We start from the raw sequence: 18,691 nt of genomic DNA, 5'->3' as shown, positions 1-18,691 counted from the left end.
GGTAAGTAACTGCTTTTGAAAACAACAATAAGGCAGTCAATTTTCTTCTTATTGCATTGGGTAGAAAGGAATTTGGTCGTGTTACGTATCTTGCCACCGCACATGATATTTGGACTAAGCTTTGTACTTATTAGAAGTACACTTCAAATTAAATCTGTGCATAAGAACACTTACAATAGCCAATATTAAACCTTTGCAAAAAAACCTAGAACCATGTTTGAAACACCGACCACCCCCGTACATCTCATTTCACTTCGACTTCCCGAACCAAATCGTGACCATAAAGTCTGAAACAAATCACATAGGCGGGGATTGCGATGGCAAAACACCATACAAAGTTTCAAGCTCAGACACAACCTGTGGAGAGAGAGCTAAAAAGGATAAGTTCTTGAACGAGCAAAGGTTTAGCGAGTTTCTGAAACTCCAATGCTCAACTCTGAAAGACGTGCATCTCATATCCTTTCATTACCTGTTGCTGCTGCTGCTGCTGATGCAGATCAATCGATCTCTGCCATGGATCGATCTGAATCAATTCTCGCTCGTTTCTCTACTTGAATCTCGAGCTGGCTATCTCATCTGGGTCTCGATCGGTCGATGACCTATCAGGAGCTGTAGGACAGGTCGATCATGGCATCAGGCAGAGGAAGTACTCTCCTCGTGCTCGTGCGCATGCGGAGTGAGTCGGCCACAGATACAGCTCATCGTAGGTAGCGTCGTTGTTCACTGATTCATCCGCATGTACCACTGAACTGAACTTGATCTCAACTTCACTTTCTGTTTGTTGGTCAGGACGATGAGATTTTTGTACGCGCCCCAGCCGGACGTACCTTTTCAGGGTGGTGGTGCCGTGCAATCAAGCATGTAGATAAGCAATTCAGAAAAGAGTTTAACTCCCTCGTCATTCATTCTTGTGGCTTGGGAGTTATAGAAGCATGTAATGATTGTGCCTTTAGCAATTCAACTCCTAACATAAGCATGGTGGTTCATTCGGTCGCTGTTGAGGGGGCCTTTGGTGTGCTACTGGAGCCGTCCATCTTCATGTAATTTTAGCTGATTTTCATGTATTGTTCTTGGTTGTGTTGTTTTAGCCTGATTTGCTGTTGTTGTTCATTTTCTTTGTTACTTTTGTTGTGTTGGTTTAATGTACTATTTTTTTTCTCTAAGTAAAATAATACGTAGTTCTCCTGCATGTTTTAAGAAAAAAAAAGATTTTTGTACAGCACTGCAGTACTCTGTTCCCCGTCCGTATCCACGATTTTCAGAGCAGCAGCCACATTTTCCAAGATTGTGAAGTAGCAGCCATGGCTGTCGACTGAGATTTGCAAGACGAAACTGGCAGCACGAAGCTCGCGTGCCGAAGTCTCGCAGCGCAGCGGTCACCGTTCCCGGCCCGAGTCATGAGCCCCTGGTGCCAATGGCACTCCATTCCTGAATGCTGGTGCGCGCGCGGGACTCTGCCGACTCTGTGGACGGTGCCACGGTCAGTTTGATTGCTCCTGACACTCATGGACTAATTTCATCAGCCAATAAAACAAAGCGCTGCCACCGCTACAGGTCTTCTTTCTGATCAAGGAAGACATTCCGCTGCGCAGGATAGCCTGTGGGCAGCCGGAGATAGAGTAGGTTTTTTCCCCATGGATCTCATTAGAGGAGTCTTCTTAGTTTACAATGTAATACAGCTACTAGTAATCGGCACAATTTCCTTTCTTCTTAAATGAAATAGCAGTGCTCCTGCTCATGGTTAAAAAAAGGAATTTCATCAGCCAATGGAAGTATGGAACTGGAGATCTGCTCCCGGCGGACACTGCCAAGTATATAGGATTTTGCTCTCAGACGCAGCATTACAGCTATCAAACAGGCGACGTTTCTCCAGCAAAAAAGCATTCTCGTAGCAACAAGGAAAAGGTGCAGGGAAAGACAATCATACGGGCAAAATTGATGCAACATTCTCAACATTGCAAACATAACATATACTCCAGCGCTTACGCTTACACAGATTCGCAGCACACGGCTACAACATTACCAAACCCTTTTTAAGTAAAAGTTTTACAGTTTTCGCTAATTCGAATCTAAGAGCCCACCCATGGACGCATAGTGCAAGCTATTCTGCAAACAAGCAGTACGATCCAAAGCGGAAATTAACATAAGGTTAGTAGCTTGATGTGGATACATACAAGAAAATAATATATCTATGCCACCACATCTGATCTGATAAAGATAAGGGCTTCCTTAGAGAGAACACCAAGAGCCCCAACAATGGCTTTGCCTCTCAACTCCAGCATTGATAGATTAACACACGGCTTCTCATCATTTTCATCCATGTTCTTGCTGAAAGATGCTCAACATAAAAAAAGCATACCTCAATACATACTTGGAGCATATCCGAAGCAGGTGCAGACTGGGGTATAAAAGGCAGCCAGAAAATTTCTCCATTTGCCCCTAGTAGTTACGGCACATAGCACTTGTGTTGCATGTCACGAGAATGTAATAACATCCTGGAAATAGAGAAGAAGATTTCAGCAACATGCCAGAAGTGCTAGCTTTATTAGGGGGGGGGGGGGGGGGGGTGAAGGGCCTCCACCAAAAACTTCATGTTAAACATATTGACTTCTTATGTTGTTGGAACATCTGGTGGAACAATTGTTGACCACACCAAATCCAATGGGCTTAATGAAAACATAACATCCATCCAATCTTGCTTTTTATGAAGGCTTATATCATGCATATATTTGCGAGTTAACAAGGTAGTGAACATTAACTGAAGTAAACTTCACGATTTTTTAACCATAGAAATTTATAAGATCAACTCGGGACTATTTTTTGGGGCTCCAAAAGTTTCCTAGGGCCCATAAAGTAACTGGTGAACCCTATTTTCAGGTGGCCCTTCCTAACCTCGCTCTTCCATTGCACAGAAAAATTTCCCATCACTACGACACAAAACAGAAGGCCTCAGAGCAAATCTAATGAAGTTAGGTGACTGACATGCAACATGCGCCAAAAAACTAAGGCATGGGGAAAAAGATTTATCATATTGCTTGGGAAATATGTAGAAGGCAGTTAATCAATTAACTTAGTACTTGCAACAAAAGTATGTGGCCCATGGGACCATAATGGAAGATCCACGTAATGGCAAGAGATGGAATCACAATATCCCTTCCATAACTGAACAATATCATCTGTCTACCCTACAAGCACACTTGGCTTCCACATGTTTCAAGCCTCCTTGATATTTTCCTGTTCCTTAACTGAATAATTCCAAACCAGTAATGGCATGGCAATCCTTGATGGGTCACACAATACAGCTCTTATCAGTAATCATCATGTGTAAAAACAGCTGAAATCCACAGGTTGGAACAGATTTTGGGCCAGTGAGCGCGACAGGCTGACCATCAGAGCAATCCAAACACACCTGCATGCTTCTATAGCAACTAGCAAGGGTTTTGGGAAAGTAATTAAACTTAGCTAGGTAGACCTATTTGCTTCAAGACGAAAGTATGGTTACACATATTGCAAGAAAAAAATAAATTATAGAATACATTTCCAAGAAACTGGATGATGCCTTGTTCATTAGTCACTACTGGACTACTGGCTACGGCATTGGAGAGTTCACTAAGATCCTGTTGGTGTGAGAGGTAAAATGGTGTATTTTCAAAGCTCAGAGGGCTTATGGAAGAGAAATCAGAATAGAGCACCACTGAATAGTGATATCAGTCAAGCCATGTACCGGATGGGTAAAATGAGTGAGAAAGCAGAATACCATAATTAGCGGTCATTACAGTGGCAGAACCAGGAACAGACTAAATCCAAGTACTCAACTATTTAGAACATTTCGTAGTAATCCGTATGCAAAACTAACTAAATATGGAACAAAATTAAATTGTGATGAATTGTCCAAAACCCATGTTGGCTCATAATGGTCGATGACTAGATGTGCAGTAAGGTCACAACAAAGAAGTGTTCACAAGTCACAACATCTGGACATGGCAAGGTCGATGGGCAGGCTCGTGGAAAGCTACCAAGGAAGCAATGACAACAGTGTTGTAAGGAGCCAATGAATTGTGGATTTGTGCAGACTAGCTAGTCATGTCTTTCAGTTTTGTAATCCAGGGCATTTGGTCTTCTGTGCTTTTGTTTTACCATATGGCCTTTACAATAAGCTTTGATACAGCCATAGAAGGGCTGGTGCGTGGCCAGGGGAGGTGTGCCTGATAGAAGTTCCAATTGGATGCTTGAAGGGGGGCTTGTTTTCTCTTGGGCTGGGCTGGGGCAGCCGTCCTGGCCACCCCAAACTTAGTCCCACCTGAGAGAACTAAAACAGCAAATTTGCAATCCTTTGCTTCTTATATACAACACAAGCATAAATCCAATCTAGGCACTTTAACTCATGCTGTTTATAGAAATGTGTGTTTGTAGCGGTGACCTGTTTGTAGTTGTCACAATTATACAAGAATAAGATTTGAGCAATAAGTAGAGGGAAAAAGACTTAAACTTGATCTACAGACAGTGATTACAAGCAAAAAATCAGACATAACATTGGATTTCAGTTTGATGTGAAGTTTACCTCTCACATCTGAAGCTTCTGAAATGTCATCTCTTCCATGGATTAGAATGAATTCATCTCAAGGCTGTAAGTCCTCCGCTTGAGGAGCATCCTCACTGCTGTCCGATATGGCTCCTCAAAGGCATCTAAAACCCAGGCCGACCCAGAAGCCCCATTCCCAACTGTGTCCCTTGTTGCCTCCTCGCTTGGCTTGATGGCCACCAGCGTCGCACCATTCAGCACCAACCCCACAGGCAGCTCAATGCATGGCGCATACCACAGCTGCATGCTAAGCTCTGGCATGAGCGTCCGGTGCGAGCCCCCAGATGCTGATACCGGCCTCATCCGCAGCTCCTGCAGTTGCCACTTGTCCATGGTGAGCACTCCTTGCCCATCCGCGTCCGTCAGGTCCAAGCTCTCCAGCGTCGTGTGGTCGGCAATGATCGGCTGCAGCAAGTAATGCCTCGCCGCTGCCGCAATCAGCGAGCTGATGGTCCACACCACCCGCAGCTTCAACCCCCCGTTTGTGTAGAATGACTCCGGGATGTTTCCTGAATCGTCAGGCTCGCCACGGCCACTGTCAACAGCGGGAGCTGTGCCAGCGCCCGCGCCATCCGAGCCAACGGAGGACGGAGAGGCTGAGGACGCGCCGAGGATGACGCAGCTGCCTAGCGTGGACCCGAAGTAAGCCTTCCACTTGAGCATCACGCCATCGTTCATGCCGAGCTCACCCGCCGGGAGCTCGATGCGCAGGTGGCGGAGCTCCTTGAAAGAGCGGAGAACCTCCGAGGGCGAGTGGTGCGACACGTCGCCAGGAGGCAGCGACGACGAAGTGGAGGAGGAAGCGGAGGATGCCGAGGAGACGGGGGCGGAGTTGGCGGGGGAGAGGATCTGACCGAGCGCCTGGATGGGCTTCACGATGCCGCCGAGCACGATGCGCGCGATCTGTGAGAAGACCCCGCGGGCGCGCACGGAGGCCGTAGGAGAGGACGGCGCCGACGGGGACGAGGAGGAGGAGGGGGGCTCGTCGGGGATGACGCAGTCTACGCGGACGAGGACGGAGTCGACGAGGGGAATGAGCTCGTGGAAGCGGCGGGAGACGAGGGAGCAGCGGCCGAGCGCCTTGACGTCACCGATGCGGTTGAAGATGACGAGGAGGAGCGCGTCGGGGAGGCGGTCGAAGTGGTCGTTGCCAGCGGCTCCCAAGAGCCAGCGGTCGTCGCCGCCGGGGTCGCAGCTCCAGCGGCGGGACACCACGGGATCTTCGGCCATCGGCGGCGGCGGAGCCGCGGGGGAGACCGGATCTGGAGGAGGGAGAGGGGCGTGGGAGACGTGGGCAGGCGACGAGCGGCGGGAGGGAGAGGGAGAGGTGGACGGCTCGCACTCTCTTGTTTTGTGTGGGAAGATGCAAAGAAGTCCCTGAATATTTTTGTAATTGCCATGGGATGTGAAATTTCAATCAGTTTTGACCCAAAAAAAATCGTTGTCCGTTGCAACTCCAAGCCTCAGTACCAACTATCTCCAGCACAAAGGCTATGATTATTTTTTATTCTGACTATAGTTTTAGTTCTAAAAGTAAAAATAAAAATAAATACCTTTAATATAAAAATTGATTATCACAATTCATAAGTCAAACTATAATACGAAATCCTATAATTTGTAATACGGTAAGAATAAGCTTCTTCATATAATATAGATTAAGACAATATGCAGCAAAAATAAACAGGACCTAACTCTACCAAAATCAATAAGGAACTTTCATCTATAGCACAAAACATAAGCATAAGTAATCACCAAATGCTTGAAAACTAGCTTGGGTAAAAGTGATAGCATGAAAGGAGTCATTTAGGTTAAAAACCAAAACCAAAACCAGTTCAGTTTGAGTTTATCTTGTTGTTGATTTCTCTAGTAACTTTGGTAAAATGAGGCTATCAAGAATTTTAGATTGATAGTAACTTGCTATATATTTTTCTTATCTAAAAGATAAAATAGGCAACTAACCTAAGGCATAAGCCTATACTAATTTAATACTAAATCCATATACTATAAGGCATAAGCTTAAGCTATCTCTAACAGTTACTTTAAAATTTCGTCTCCTATAATACTATTATAGCATCCCTAAAACTATTATAGCATCTTATATTTTTTTTATCTTCAGTAGCTATCTTATTTTTCACCTTCCTTTATTTTTATTCTCTCCTCAGACCCACAGATATACTCTATAAATAGTAATAGAGATCGAGAAGAGAATTAGCAAATATATCATGACTATTTCACTATAGCAAGATGATCGTATCACTATAGCAGTTGATAGATGGCAATCCTACCGCTACAGTGATATGGGAGGCATTGCCCCTTCTGTTGGAGAAGGCCTTAGCTCTTTGTTCCTCTCTTTGTACAATCTGGAAATAGTTAAAAAACCGAGGTCCGGAGCGCAAAATGTTGATGCCCGATGGCCTTTTTTGGGTTCGGATTTTCTACTTTTCGTTGGGAGAGGCAAGCAACTTTGGGTTTAGGGTGTTGATTAGGGCCGGGCCGGGCTGGGGCACTTTGGCATCTCTAGAGACAGGATCAGGAGGGGGACACGGAAGTGAAAATTTCAGGTTTATTTATTTGTGTTAAAATTTGTATGGAAGAAATAGATGTAAAAAATCATAGTATATGTGATAAGAATTGAGAAATAGATAAATATTAATGGGAGAAATGGATGGTTAAGATAAACCATATGCGTACAAGCCCGTATGATTTGGATTTGCCGGAGACACCTCCGCCGCGCTTGCAGCACATCTACTACCGCAGGTGCACCGGTGGGAAAACGAGGGAATGTCGCTGGGTTTTAGGTCTTTTCTGTGGGATTCTGTTGGAAATGGCGGTGGTCACCGGCGTAAGTTGTTGTAGCTTGCGGGCTGCACTGCTGCAGACCTTCAGTGTGTAGCGCGCATATGCTATGCTAGTAGCCTCGCAGGGAAATGGCTGATGGCGATCACGCGAGCAGAGGTAGCTAGCAGTGGTCATTAGGTAGTACTAAAATGGGGGTTTTCCGTGCGGAATCTGTAGGTAGTATCTTATCTTATCTATTTTTTTAATTAAATTTCACTTTAGATCATGTATTAGTGTATTTTAAATCATTTTAATAATAACTTTCGCTTTGAACTATATATGTGATGTTAATATTTTAGTTTCTATTGGATTTAAGGAATCAACATTTGATCATACTCATGTGATAAGTAGTTCCATCCACTTTACCTCTATGTACTTATTTGAGAGGGTGGATTGTTATTTTTAAACCAATCTTTCTTTTCTCTCGGTGCATTCTTTGTTGCCAGCTTCTCTTTTATCCTCAAGTTGCTAGAGCCATTTCTCCATATCGCGGAGGATGATATCAAGTTCACGGCATTGCTGGCCATCGAAAAAGTTAACAAACATCTTACATGTAATTTGATCATCTAATTACTTATTCTCTAGCATTGCAGAGATAGGCATCGGGCCGATGGCGAGGTAGACATGGCCAGAGTGGTGTGGTGCAGGTGGTGACTTGAGAAGAGACGACGACAAGGTAGGCGTGAGGAGATAGAAATATAAGTAGATATAAAGTCTGCGAGCAGTGGAACTTGGACTCTGAAGGTTCGATACGGAGAGATAACTCTAACAAATTGAGGCTAGATGGGAAGAGGAAGAAAGTTTGAACCGAAAATGATAGTCCACCTTACCGGTTGAATTCGTGGAGCTAAGGTGCGTGAAACTGCTCGACACGTTAATATGGTCAAAGGTCTAATCCTTAGACATGGTGCAAACTAAAAGATTAGCCTAAAATATATGATTTAAAGTGATACATATTGTTAAAGGTGTTTCAAAGTGTACCAAATACACTAATATATGATCCAAAGTAAAATTTGCTCTTTTCTTTTTAAAAAAACTAGTCTTATTAGTATATCAAACTTATGGCAAAAATTCAAAATTAGACAACACACGTGAGCGTATTTGATGAAATAGACAACATATTATCGTATTTATAATTTTAACATTCGTATTCGACATATCATTTACCGCAAATAGAATTTCGGTATACTGTACGCCGAAAAACCGCAGGCCCGGTCGTAATCGGTATACCGTATGCCGAATATGATACTGTAGCTCATATGCAACATGCTGTATTGCTATAAAATTATTGACATGTCAACCATTGAGCTATCTTTTAATAATTAGTTTGGTGTTTAGCTCGCCATTTTCTTCCAATGGAACAAAAAAAAAACCATTTTTGCATACTCCCAGCACGTTTGGTTCAAAGGAACCTGAGGGCTCCTTGAGGCTTGAGGGCACCCTTTGCAACCTGATGGCTTGAGGGCTCCTTTAGATTAAAGGATTTTCACATGATTCTTCGTTCCTCTGGAATTGATCTTGTTCATGCCGTTTTGTTCAAATGAATTTTGTAAGAATATTGTACCAATTCTATGAAAACACGGGATTTCCAACATCCGGTCGAAACTTATTTTTTTCTCGCTCACGCAGGCTCGAGACAAACCTACCCAAACGACTTTTACTCTAAAATTCTTGTGTTTTTCAATCATTTATTTTTGGGAAAACTGCAAAAACCCCCCCAAAAGTCACTTGGATTTTGACTTTCCCCCCCAAAAGTTGTTTTGTTGCAAAAAGCCCCCCAAAAGTTTGACTTTGTTGCAAAAAACCCCCTAAAAATTCAAAAAAATAAAAAAATCATTAAAAAAATTCTAAAAAAAACTAGAGACAATTCTAAGACCTTCTGTGAAATTTGTTTTCAAAAATAATATCCTTTGCATCATATTTCATGGAGAGGAAGTTTGGAAAAAAAAGAAAAATATGCAGCTCATTTATTAACTCATGTTATTTTAAATTTGTCATGTCTATAATTATTTTTCCTACACAAATAATTATTTAAGTAAACTAATAAAAGTGGTTTCACTAATTTTGGGGGTGTTATGGATTAGTTATGAATTAATCTATCTGCAACCCATCTACTGAATCCTGCACATTACAATAACTATTTCAAGATTTCATGTATTTTTACAAGATAGAGGATCATGTAAGAAGACTAAAAAATTTTGTTTCATGATTTTTGGATTAGTAAATAATTAACTATGCATTTAACTCGAATTAATAAATGAGTTGCACGTTTTTCTTTTTTTTCAAACTTACTCTCTATGAAATATGATGCAAAGGATATTATTTTTGAAAACAAATTTCACAAAAGGTCTTATAATTGTCTCTAGTTTTTTTTAGAATTTTTTGTGATTTGTTTTAAATTTTTTTGAATTTTTAGGGGTGTTTTTGCAACAAAATCAAACCTTTGGGGGGTTTTTTGCAACAAAACAACTTTTGGGGGGGAAAGTCAAAATCCAAGTGACTTTTGGGGGGGTTTTTGCATTTATCCCTTTATTTTTCACCCGCCACCCTATTCTATTTCTATATTTTTTTTCTATCACTAGGTTTTTCCAATCCCACGTTTCTGGTGACTTGCGGCCGTTGCTGCGCGTGCGTGCGTGGTGGCTCGTGAGGACTAACGCACCGCACAGCTCACAGCACTTCGTCAGCGGTAGCGTGGAAGCGAGCCGACGGTGGCTAGACCAGCCGTTCGGTGGGACGCGTTCTGGCAATGTCGCGAGTACAGGTCGCTGCGTCGTCCAAGCTCGAGCCTGACAGCTCACGCCTAACGTGTGATCCGATAATGCTACCTCAACGTGGTTGCGCATCGGCGACGGCAGGTTTGATTTAGGCCGTCGGGCTAGGCCTCGGGAGGCTGAGGGACATACGCCTGTCGAACACCCAGCCCAACTTAGTTGAAATTAGAGATGTAAATTTTGTATTTTTTAGTTTATTAGGTCAACCTAAAATTAAAAAAACAAACTAAAGATTATTTTCATCTAATTAAGTTAAAATATAAATTAAATAGTGACTCAGAACTAACTATTAGATAACTATTTACAACCCTAGCTGAAATCACTCAAGATTCTCATCAACACTATAACAATTTCTTATATTAATATAAACTCGAAAGCGAGACAACAGCAAGCAAGGATTCCGAGGCCAACTAGTAAATCCTATTTGGCACGGCTTATCAACAACTTTTGCTTCTCAGAAATCATAAATTGTACCAAACAAGTTGAACTTATGCTAATTTTTGAAAAACTGATAAGTTAGTTTCTGATAAAATGAACTTAAACTAATAAGCTGATTGAGAATCTGAAAAGTTGTGTGTTGAGAGCTTAAAAATTAAGACCATAGACTAACAGCTTTTTTCAGAAGTAGATTTTCAGAAAAATAGTTTTTCAGCAAAAACCTATAATTTTCAGTTATGTCAATCAGGAACATAGTCCATCCTTGTCCTTTGTTCTTCTTCCAACTCATTTGCTTTCCTCTCTTTATCCACACAACGCAAGAACCAAATGCTAGATGGCCATGGTGTTGTCCCTGAGCAAGGCAGCATCAAACGCAAATCCGTTGACAGATATTCTGAAACAAGCTTCAGCGCAACCGGAAATGCAAGCACATAGCATCACTTCCATCCTCACGATTCAGCCCTCCCCTAAGCTTATATTCACCTGCTCCTTGACATGCCAAAAAATTCCTGCACCATCAAAATTATGATCTCAGGCGCGAGTTGCTTTTCAGGATCATACCCAAAAGAGTTACTCTATCCAAATGTCCTAAAAAATAAGCCGCACAAGGAGCTGGTAGTTGACCAACAGGATCCAATTGACACCTAAATTATAAGGCATGAGCAATGTTAGCGACCCAGAACATTAATGGTAACAGGCACAAGAAGATTAACAAGATAGGTACCAGGGCAATCAAGTGTTTCCACATGAAACAATTATAGAATCCCAAAAAGGTAATCTCTGTATCAACCAGAAAAATTTAGATCCGTAATTAATTAGCTTTTGAAGAACCACCGCATAAAAAACTAAGCATCCGATGAAAATTTGCCCTCAAAGTACAATTTCAGGAGTTGAATGAGATGTTCCCTCAGTGGCTCCGGAATTTTTGACCTAAACATTCTTGCAGAATCTACTAGCTGCTTTCTGCATTACATGAGAAAAAACATACAATATTAGACTCATTGAATGACGTAAATGAGACACCTAAAAGTGTATTAATCAGCAAATGTCATGCAAGCAGAACTAACTATTTTCGGACATTGAATACAGCAAAAGACATCACCTCATTGCATCAATATCCCGAGGCATGTCTTTATTTTGAATACGCTGTCTCTTTTCCAAGCGCATGAAATTACAGACATCATCCACCCAAACTGATGACCGAAGCTCAGAATTGGCTGACTCAGCAAGCCTGGATTTTTTGTTCAACAAAACATCCCCATTAGTATCATGAAATTATTAAGCTGAAAAAAGGATCAACATCAAAACAAGGAAAGAAAATGTTCTGCACATAAATTAAAAGTGAGAAGAAAAAAGTATCAAGTGTGGAAGTAGCTAAGGAAATATGCTAAGACTAATTCATTATTCATCCATGGGTCACTAAATAAGGTCAGATGGACGAGATCTACACGAATTTGAGGAGTCAAGAGCCTTGCTGAACCCTAGAGGTACTTGCAAAGTATCATTCATTTCTCCCAGCATCTAATCCATCAAAGCCCCATGCAACAATAACAGTGTAAAGTAGACACTCCCGTTTTCAAAATAAGCTCAAACAAGTGTTGTTCCACTTCCGCTGCAATTTAGTTTGCAGCATTAACCAATTATCCATTTCTAAGACAATGTATCAAAATGAAAGATAGATGTTACTAGTTCACAAACCATTTTTTATTGATGTGCAAACCATACTTGGAAGCTGCTAATGTCTGAAAAATGCGCCCAAAAAAAAAAACCCTGAATGGAATGGGCTATCGGTATTTCATGGAAAGAAACACAAACAACAAAAGCAATACAATATCAACCAGGGACTTACATTTCTTTTAACTTCTCTTCTTCAAGTGGACGTTTCAAGCATGCACTATTATTGGCTGACGTCACCCCAGCCTTTACTGAGTTTGCAGACTCTTCTTGGTATAAAACTGAACTTTTAGAGGCAACAGCACTAGATGACTGCTCAGAATATTGTTGAGCACATGTGGCCTCAGCATTACTGTTCTCAACAAGATATTGGAAACAAATTGGATGTCCATTTCCATTTGCATCCTGCGATATTCTTTCTGAATTATCATCCATCTTTTTACAAGAAATAGTGCTGTTAGTAATCTTTTTACCGGGTTCCGCCAATTTTCCAGTCTTATACCCGTTCGATTCTGATGGTGTAGCACTCTCATTAATTTCTAGATTATTTCTTGAAGTGAGGTTTACGTTGCCATTTGACTTAAGCTTTTCTGTTGCACTATTCTTCAAGTGAATTGGCTTGATATGTGGCCCTGATGTGTTCTTGCCATTCGTTAGGGATAGCTGTGCATTACCTTTGGTCGAACATGAACCATTCTGTTTTACTAAAGGTACCTTCTGGGTCTCACTAGATGTGGTTCTTGATATGCCATTTCCATTGGTGCTGAAAGATTTAACTGCAGTAGAAGAGTAACCATTTGTACTAGGCTTTTGAGTTTTCAAACTCAGTATATAAAATAGGATATAGACCTTCTCAGACAAAACTTCCTGAGAGCTTGATATGGAGACATGGGAATCATTACAACAATACCACCGACCAATAGCATCCTGCAGATAATGCAAGTTCCCAGTTATTGTTTACCTGAACAATGGGATTGAAGAAATCTAAATAGTGACTCTATACTTTATTACCTTAACATATGCATAGTAGTGACCAGACTCTGGGGAGAGCCCTGAGTGGACGATACTGCCAAAAAGATTATATACTGGTTGTGAATCCTGCAGCTCCATGCAAAAATACATATTTTAATCAATCAATGGGACACTTGATACAGAATATTGCTGACAGTATACTTGATACAGAATATTGCTGACAGTATAAAGACATGCACTAAAAAAAATGTTATCAAGAAAACATGGAAAGGCATCCTGTCTTGGCTGGACCAAATTTATTATTCCAAACAGGAGTGCCACTCTATATGATGGGCAAACTAACAAAGTTGATACAGACTACAAACAAAGTAGCTTGAGTGCTACAATCAAATACAGAGACAGAGTTCAAGTGAATAAAATCCTTCAAAGGAATGTCACAGTCCACACTTGCTGTTGCACCTTTGTGATACTCTTGTAACGGCATACCCAACCAATGCAATGCCGAAAATGATGACCATGAGACCTACATGATAAAAAAAAAAATCCTTGAAACTAAATGACATGTAAGTTTTGGTTAGGCTGGCACGTATGGGCGCATTCGAAGTTTCAGTAAAAATGACCGTCTCTCGAGATTGGTATACGTGCTATAATGCTATAGTACTGAGACGTATTATGGAAAGCAATTTGATTCAAGCATGCATGCTAAATTAACAATGTAAGAGGCATGCCCAACACTAGTAAAAGTCCAAACATGGGAACCTCAAATTCTTTAAGAGCCTATAAATAATAAAATAAAGCATGCATAATAAATTAACAATGTAAGAGCCTAAAAGGCATGCCAAACTAGTAAAAATCCAAACATGGATAACTAGACCTCTTCAAATTAAGCACTAGCTCAGACAGCACCTTTGGAAGTAGGTAGCACATATTTTTAGATAAAGTTAATTATAAATTAGCTTGTTTCAATATTTCTGTTTAGTTCATCCATTACTTGGAAATCACTTGCATTATTAAACACTCATGATTTTGAAGTTTCATGCAGTGAACCTCACAGAAAGTTGACCTAACCCATACTTGCAAACATTGTCCTTGAACTAACTAGAAACTGATGCCACCTGCAATAGTATAACCACAAGAAAGCAGCGTAGCAGAACCAACAAATGAACAGCAAGCATGTGGTTACAACTCAATGAGCAACCTACACCAAGTGAATAAATTGATTTCATAGACAGCTTTACATTCACGAGATTTGCCTGCCTAAGAGAAGTTCAAAAAAATAAGAATGAAGAGATAAAAATTTCATGTTATACCTGGTTTTTATTATAAATGAAGTCAGAAAGAACAAGAGCCTCCTTGAATTCAATATTCCTGTTGATCTTTCCACCATTTATTCCCCCAAACCTCTAATAGCATCATTCCAAAAAAAAAAACCACAGATAATCAGAAACAACTCCTGACCATATCAAATGAACAAGGACAAGTTTTTGGCCAGAATAAAACATCAGGAATGCCTGAATGAGAGTCAATAACCTTGAGTTGAATGACAAGCACCTTAGGTGCCCTGAGTATAAACATTTGCTTCCGTGCTGAAGTGAGCTTTTTGCATCTGCCATAACCAAAATAACCAATTAAAGCCTATTTGGAACACATGAATTGGAAATACAGGAGAAACATGTTTGGATGAGTAAAATGGCAAAGACAGGAAATTGTAATCACATCATGAAAAGGCAATATCAAGATAAGCTATGACTATACTCGAAACTAATACTAAAGCTAACATTAGCTGCTTCATATTCTACTATATCACACTTAGCTCTTCATTACTATAAAGAGAGTTTATCTTCTCTTCCGATCTTCTCTTCCACTCTATCTCCTTCATTGATTAACAACAACGACAACAACAAAAAACACCCCTAACATGGATCGGAGGAGATGTAAGCAACTACGTGATGCTGGCACTAACATCAGCATGCAGTGGAGGCAATTACAGTGGCCTGCAGTGCGGCATTTCACAGCACTGATGAGACTCTTCCTAATCCATGGTTGGTTTTTTTTACCAACTTTGCCTTGTTAGGCAATGATGAACTGGCCATCCAGGCAATGGCCCAAGGTTAGCATTTAGCATGGCTAGCTGTGAGCCTGTGATTCTTTTGCCTTGGTGCAAAATGAGTTTACAAATAGACAAGTAGGAAAAGTTTCAAGAGGTTCGAACTAATGGTTAGATTCCTGTGGAATCGAAAGAAAAAGAAAACTGATCCTATGTTCTTTTACTACTGGATTATTGCATCGCAAACGAAAATTCCTACAGGATTCAAAATCATAATTTTGGTTCCTCCAAAATATTATAATCAACCCTAGATTTTTCATAAAAGGCTTTCACATTCCAAATAGTGAAGAGTGAAAAATCCTATCGGAGATCAAATCCTGTAGTATTCCTCTGGGAATCCTTCATTCCAACAAGCACTTCTAAGCTCTAAAAACGAAAAAAGAAAAGAAAAGTAAAGCATACCTTTCGCAACTATACTTGTTTGCACCCTCCAATATCTCCGGCTGAAAGAAGCGGGCAAGGGCATCACCAACAGAACTGCTCCCGGGCAGGTCAAGACTGATGTCCATGATCTCGTCGGTCTTGTTTGACTCTCCCTTGCACACAAGGCACTTCACCTGACTGAGCAGCGCCCCACCAAACGTCTCCTTCATCACCATACACGGTCCCTGCCCCCGGCCCTCCTCCTCACCACAGTTTCCATTGGCATCTGCCGCAGGAAGCCGCTTGCGCATGCGGAGACCAGCAGTGTGACAGGCGTCTATGACGTAGCGGAGGAACTCGTGGGCGTCCTCCTGGCGGCCCCACCGGAAGTGATCGGCGAAGAGGGGCAGGCAGCGGATGATCTTCGCTGGCGAGTCGAGGGCCCCTGCATCTGCCCTAAGCAGCCGCGCGATCTGCCGCTCGAGCACGCAGAACGCGCACTCCTTGTCCCTGTTCGGGAACACCTTCTTGCCTACAAGCAAAGAAACGTACACGAACATCAGCCGCCTGACGAATTGCAGGGACACAAGCAGAGCAGGGGAAAGCGAGAGCTAGGGTTTCGTACACAGATTGGAGTGGCGAGAGGCGAGACAGAACGTGGCGAGGGGCGGCGTGGAGGCAAGGCACTGGAGGACGCTGTTAAGGTAGCAGGTGTTGCCGAGGTTCTTCAGCCCCGGAGGCGGGCCCGTACGGGGTCGCCGCGGCGGCGAAGACGGCTCCGCGGTCGGGGCCATCACCGGCTCCGAGGCGCGGGTGCGGCGGGGGCAGCGCCGCCGCGGGACAGCACAAGGCCCCCCTCCTCCTCCTCCTCTCCACGTAGCACCGCCGCCGCCGCCACCAACTCATCCGATCGCACCGCCCACCAGCGGGCGCCGCGGATGACTGGCCACCGTGGTGCGTTGGGCGCTCCCGACGCGAGCTCGAGGGTTGGCGCGGCCGGCGAGGCGAGGCGGGAGCGGCGGGGGAGGGCGCGAGACCTCGAATCGGGGAGCAGGACGGTGACGACGAGAGAACGCGAGAGGAGGGAGGGAGGGGGACTAGGTGGATTTTTCCCCCTCGGGGTCGGAAGAGGGGAGAGTGAACGCTCGGTGACGGGCTCGCGCTGTTGCGCTCGGCTGCCCCAGCGGGCAGGAAACTTCGGCAGGAAACTTTTGGTTCCTCTGCTATCTAGCTTGGCCGTTTCTCTCTTTTTAGCTTCCATATGCAAACGCTAGTCGGCTAGTGTTTCTTTCTGCAAGCTTCCTAGAGTTCAGGTGGATAATTTTGCGCTAGACTGCGATTCCAGATGGGCTAGGGGTGGGGTTCGGGGAGGCGATGCCCAAAGGTCACCGGTGCGTTTTTTGAGTTTTAGAGGGATGTACAGCAAAATAGGTTGGTCTTGCAGTGGTGACGGACGTGGGGCAGGGAGACGAAGTATGGCCGATGGGTGGTGTTGGTGGTGGGAGAGGTAATGATATGATCCGGTGGAGGCGACAGTTATGAATTTGGAGGAGCAGGAGAGTCTCACGTTATGTCACGTAGAAGATGAAGTAGGGTACATTGAGTTTAGAGGAAGAAGAAAGAAGATAGACTATATCATGAAAATTGGACGAACTATTTTTATTGATTGAGATTTGGTTCATCTTTAGGCATGTGAAGTATAGCATGACCCATATTTTTTAGTTGTGGGTTAATTTGTTTTTTGCTAAAACTGTTGATAAAATAGGATATGAGTTCGTAGAAAAAGGTGATGCTCGATATACATTTTTATTTGAAACTTTTCTGAATGATCTTTTTAAAATGTATTTAGTATGTTTCTCCTCCACAGCTCTCTAATTCATAGATGCTAGTGTACACTTTTTTGTTAGTAGCTTTATCTATCTTTTGAATATGACATACATTTGTAGGACGAGGTGAGTTGCTCCATATTTATTTACATTTCAAACGTAGTGATAATGTTATAGTACAATATGGCTATACTTTAATAATGTTATGCCATACCAATAAACTCATATTAGCAATGTTAATGAATTTTATTTAGGATCTGTTGTAATAGTAAGTGGATGTGCAATATAGCAACTGATGACATCTTTTGAAGAGGCACTTTTTAAAGCAGTAACACAAGTATTATACGTGTAACGCTCCGGATTTTAACAAATCTGGATTGCTACCGACTCTCATCTATAAACCTAACAAGTCTAAAAGTTATTGAAAATTTCGACAGAGTTTTCCCTAAAAGTGTTATTTCCCTGCACATAATAACTTCACGAACATCACATGCGGAATATTAATAAGCGAGAGATAACCATAATAGTCTAAAAGTAGTACCCGATACTACTCATGGACATGATACATTGCACCAAAATAGCCACAAGTTGCTTAACTAGCCAACTAGCCAAAACACGATGCTAAGGTATGATTTGAGATGATCACTTGCCACTACATGATGATATTTTCCCTTCCAAACATGACGCGATCATTAGTACTAAAAACCAAATGAAACACAGAAGTGTATAAAAACACTCAGTAAATATAGTATAAAATCGGAAGAACAGATGCATCAACAACATCATTGAAGAACAAGAAATATTGAAGTCTTTCCTTTTTTTTAAAACTAGCAGTAAGACTTTAGTTTCTTTGTAAGACTGACGATATGTTTTTCCTTTTTATTTACCGGTAAAACCGAGCTATTAGGGCTAGCACCTCCCCACAAGAAATATGAACACAAGAACCAAATTGCACATCCAAAGCACAAAAAACATGATTAGCAAGAAATTACACACCCGAAATTACTAGAACATGATTTAGTAAGAAATTACACATCCGGAACTACCAGAACATGATTGATATAAAATTACACATTCGGAACTATCAGAACATGATTGGTAAGCAATTACACATCCA

At 42.1% G+C, this 18,691-nt stretch overlaps 2 protein-coding genes and 1 long non-coding RNA gene across 9 annotated transcripts; all 3 read right to left on the bottom strand.

Moving 5' to 3' along the window:
* Positions 1–288: 288 nt before the first annotated feature.
* LOC133929861 (uncharacterized) lies at positions 289–1,096 on the bottom strand. Its single transcript, XR_009911664.1, has 2 exons — positions 470–1,096; positions 289–357 (listed from the first exon to the last, which is right to left on the bottom strand). It is a non-coding gene; the product is annotated as an uncharacterized LOC133929861 (long non-coding RNA).
* Positions 1,097–1,622: 526 nt separating this feature from the next.
* LOC133929199 (F-box protein At5g46170-like) lies at positions 1,623–5,923 on the bottom strand. 4 transcript variants are annotated; one of them, XR_009911572.1, is made up of 3 exons: positions 4,562–5,923; positions 2,360–2,495; positions 1,925–2,106 (listed from the first exon to the last, which is right to left on the bottom strand). XR_009911572.1 is itself a non-coding variant. In XM_062375860.1 (2 exons), exon 1 carries the CDS (start codon positions 5,810–5,812, stop codon positions 4,604–4,606), a length of 1,209 nt encoding a protein of 402 aa, XP_062231844.1. In that variant the 5' UTR covers positions 5,813–5,923; the 3' UTR covers positions 1,623–1,731; positions 4,562–4,603. The 4 variants fall into 4 exon arrangements, 3 of the variants coding, with proteins under 3 accessions (XP_062231844.1, XP_062231842.1, XP_062231843.1); XM_062375860.1 differs by lacking the exons at positions 1,925–2,106; positions 2,360–2,495 and adding an exon at positions 1,623–1,731; XM_062375858.1 differs by having other exon boundaries at positions 1,925–2,495.
* Positions 5,924–10,532: 4,609 nt separating this feature from the next.
* LOC133929195 (ubiquitin carboxyl-terminal hydrolase 25-like) lies at positions 10,533–16,916 on the bottom strand. 4 transcript variants are annotated; one of them, XM_062375850.1, is made up of 9 exons: positions 16,374–16,915; positions 15,788–16,280; positions 14,809–14,884; positions 14,589–14,681; positions 13,318–13,410; positions 12,482–13,233; positions 11,735–11,863; positions 11,357–11,595; positions 10,533–11,276 (listed from the first exon to the last, which is right to left on the bottom strand). In XM_062375850.1, the coding sequence occupies exons 1-8, from the start codon at positions 16,540–16,542 to the stop codon at positions 11,478–11,480; spliced, it is 1,923 nt and encodes a 640-aa protein (XP_062231834.1). In that variant the 5' UTR covers positions 16,543–16,915; the 3' UTR covers positions 10,533–11,276; positions 11,357–11,477. The 4 variants fall into 4 exon arrangements, with proteins under 4 accessions (XP_062231834.1, XP_062231835.1, XP_062231837.1 ...); XM_062375851.1 differs by having other exon boundaries at positions 10,533–11,141; XM_062375853.1 differs by having other exon boundaries at positions 13,318–13,404; positions 16,374–16,913.
* Between the last annotated feature and the right edge of the window lie 1,775 nt (positions 16,917–18,691).

Source organism: Phragmites australis, chromosome 9 (assembly GCF_958298935.1).
Source record: "Phragmites australis chromosome 9, lpPhrAust1.1, whole genome shotgun sequence".
NCBI classification, from domain to species: Eukaryota; Viridiplantae; Streptophyta; class Magnoliopsida; order Poales; family Poaceae; genus Phragmites; species Phragmites australis.
The sequence above is the reverse complement of the archived record's forward strand: the minus strand, read 5'-3'. Positions and strand labels throughout refer to the sequence as shown.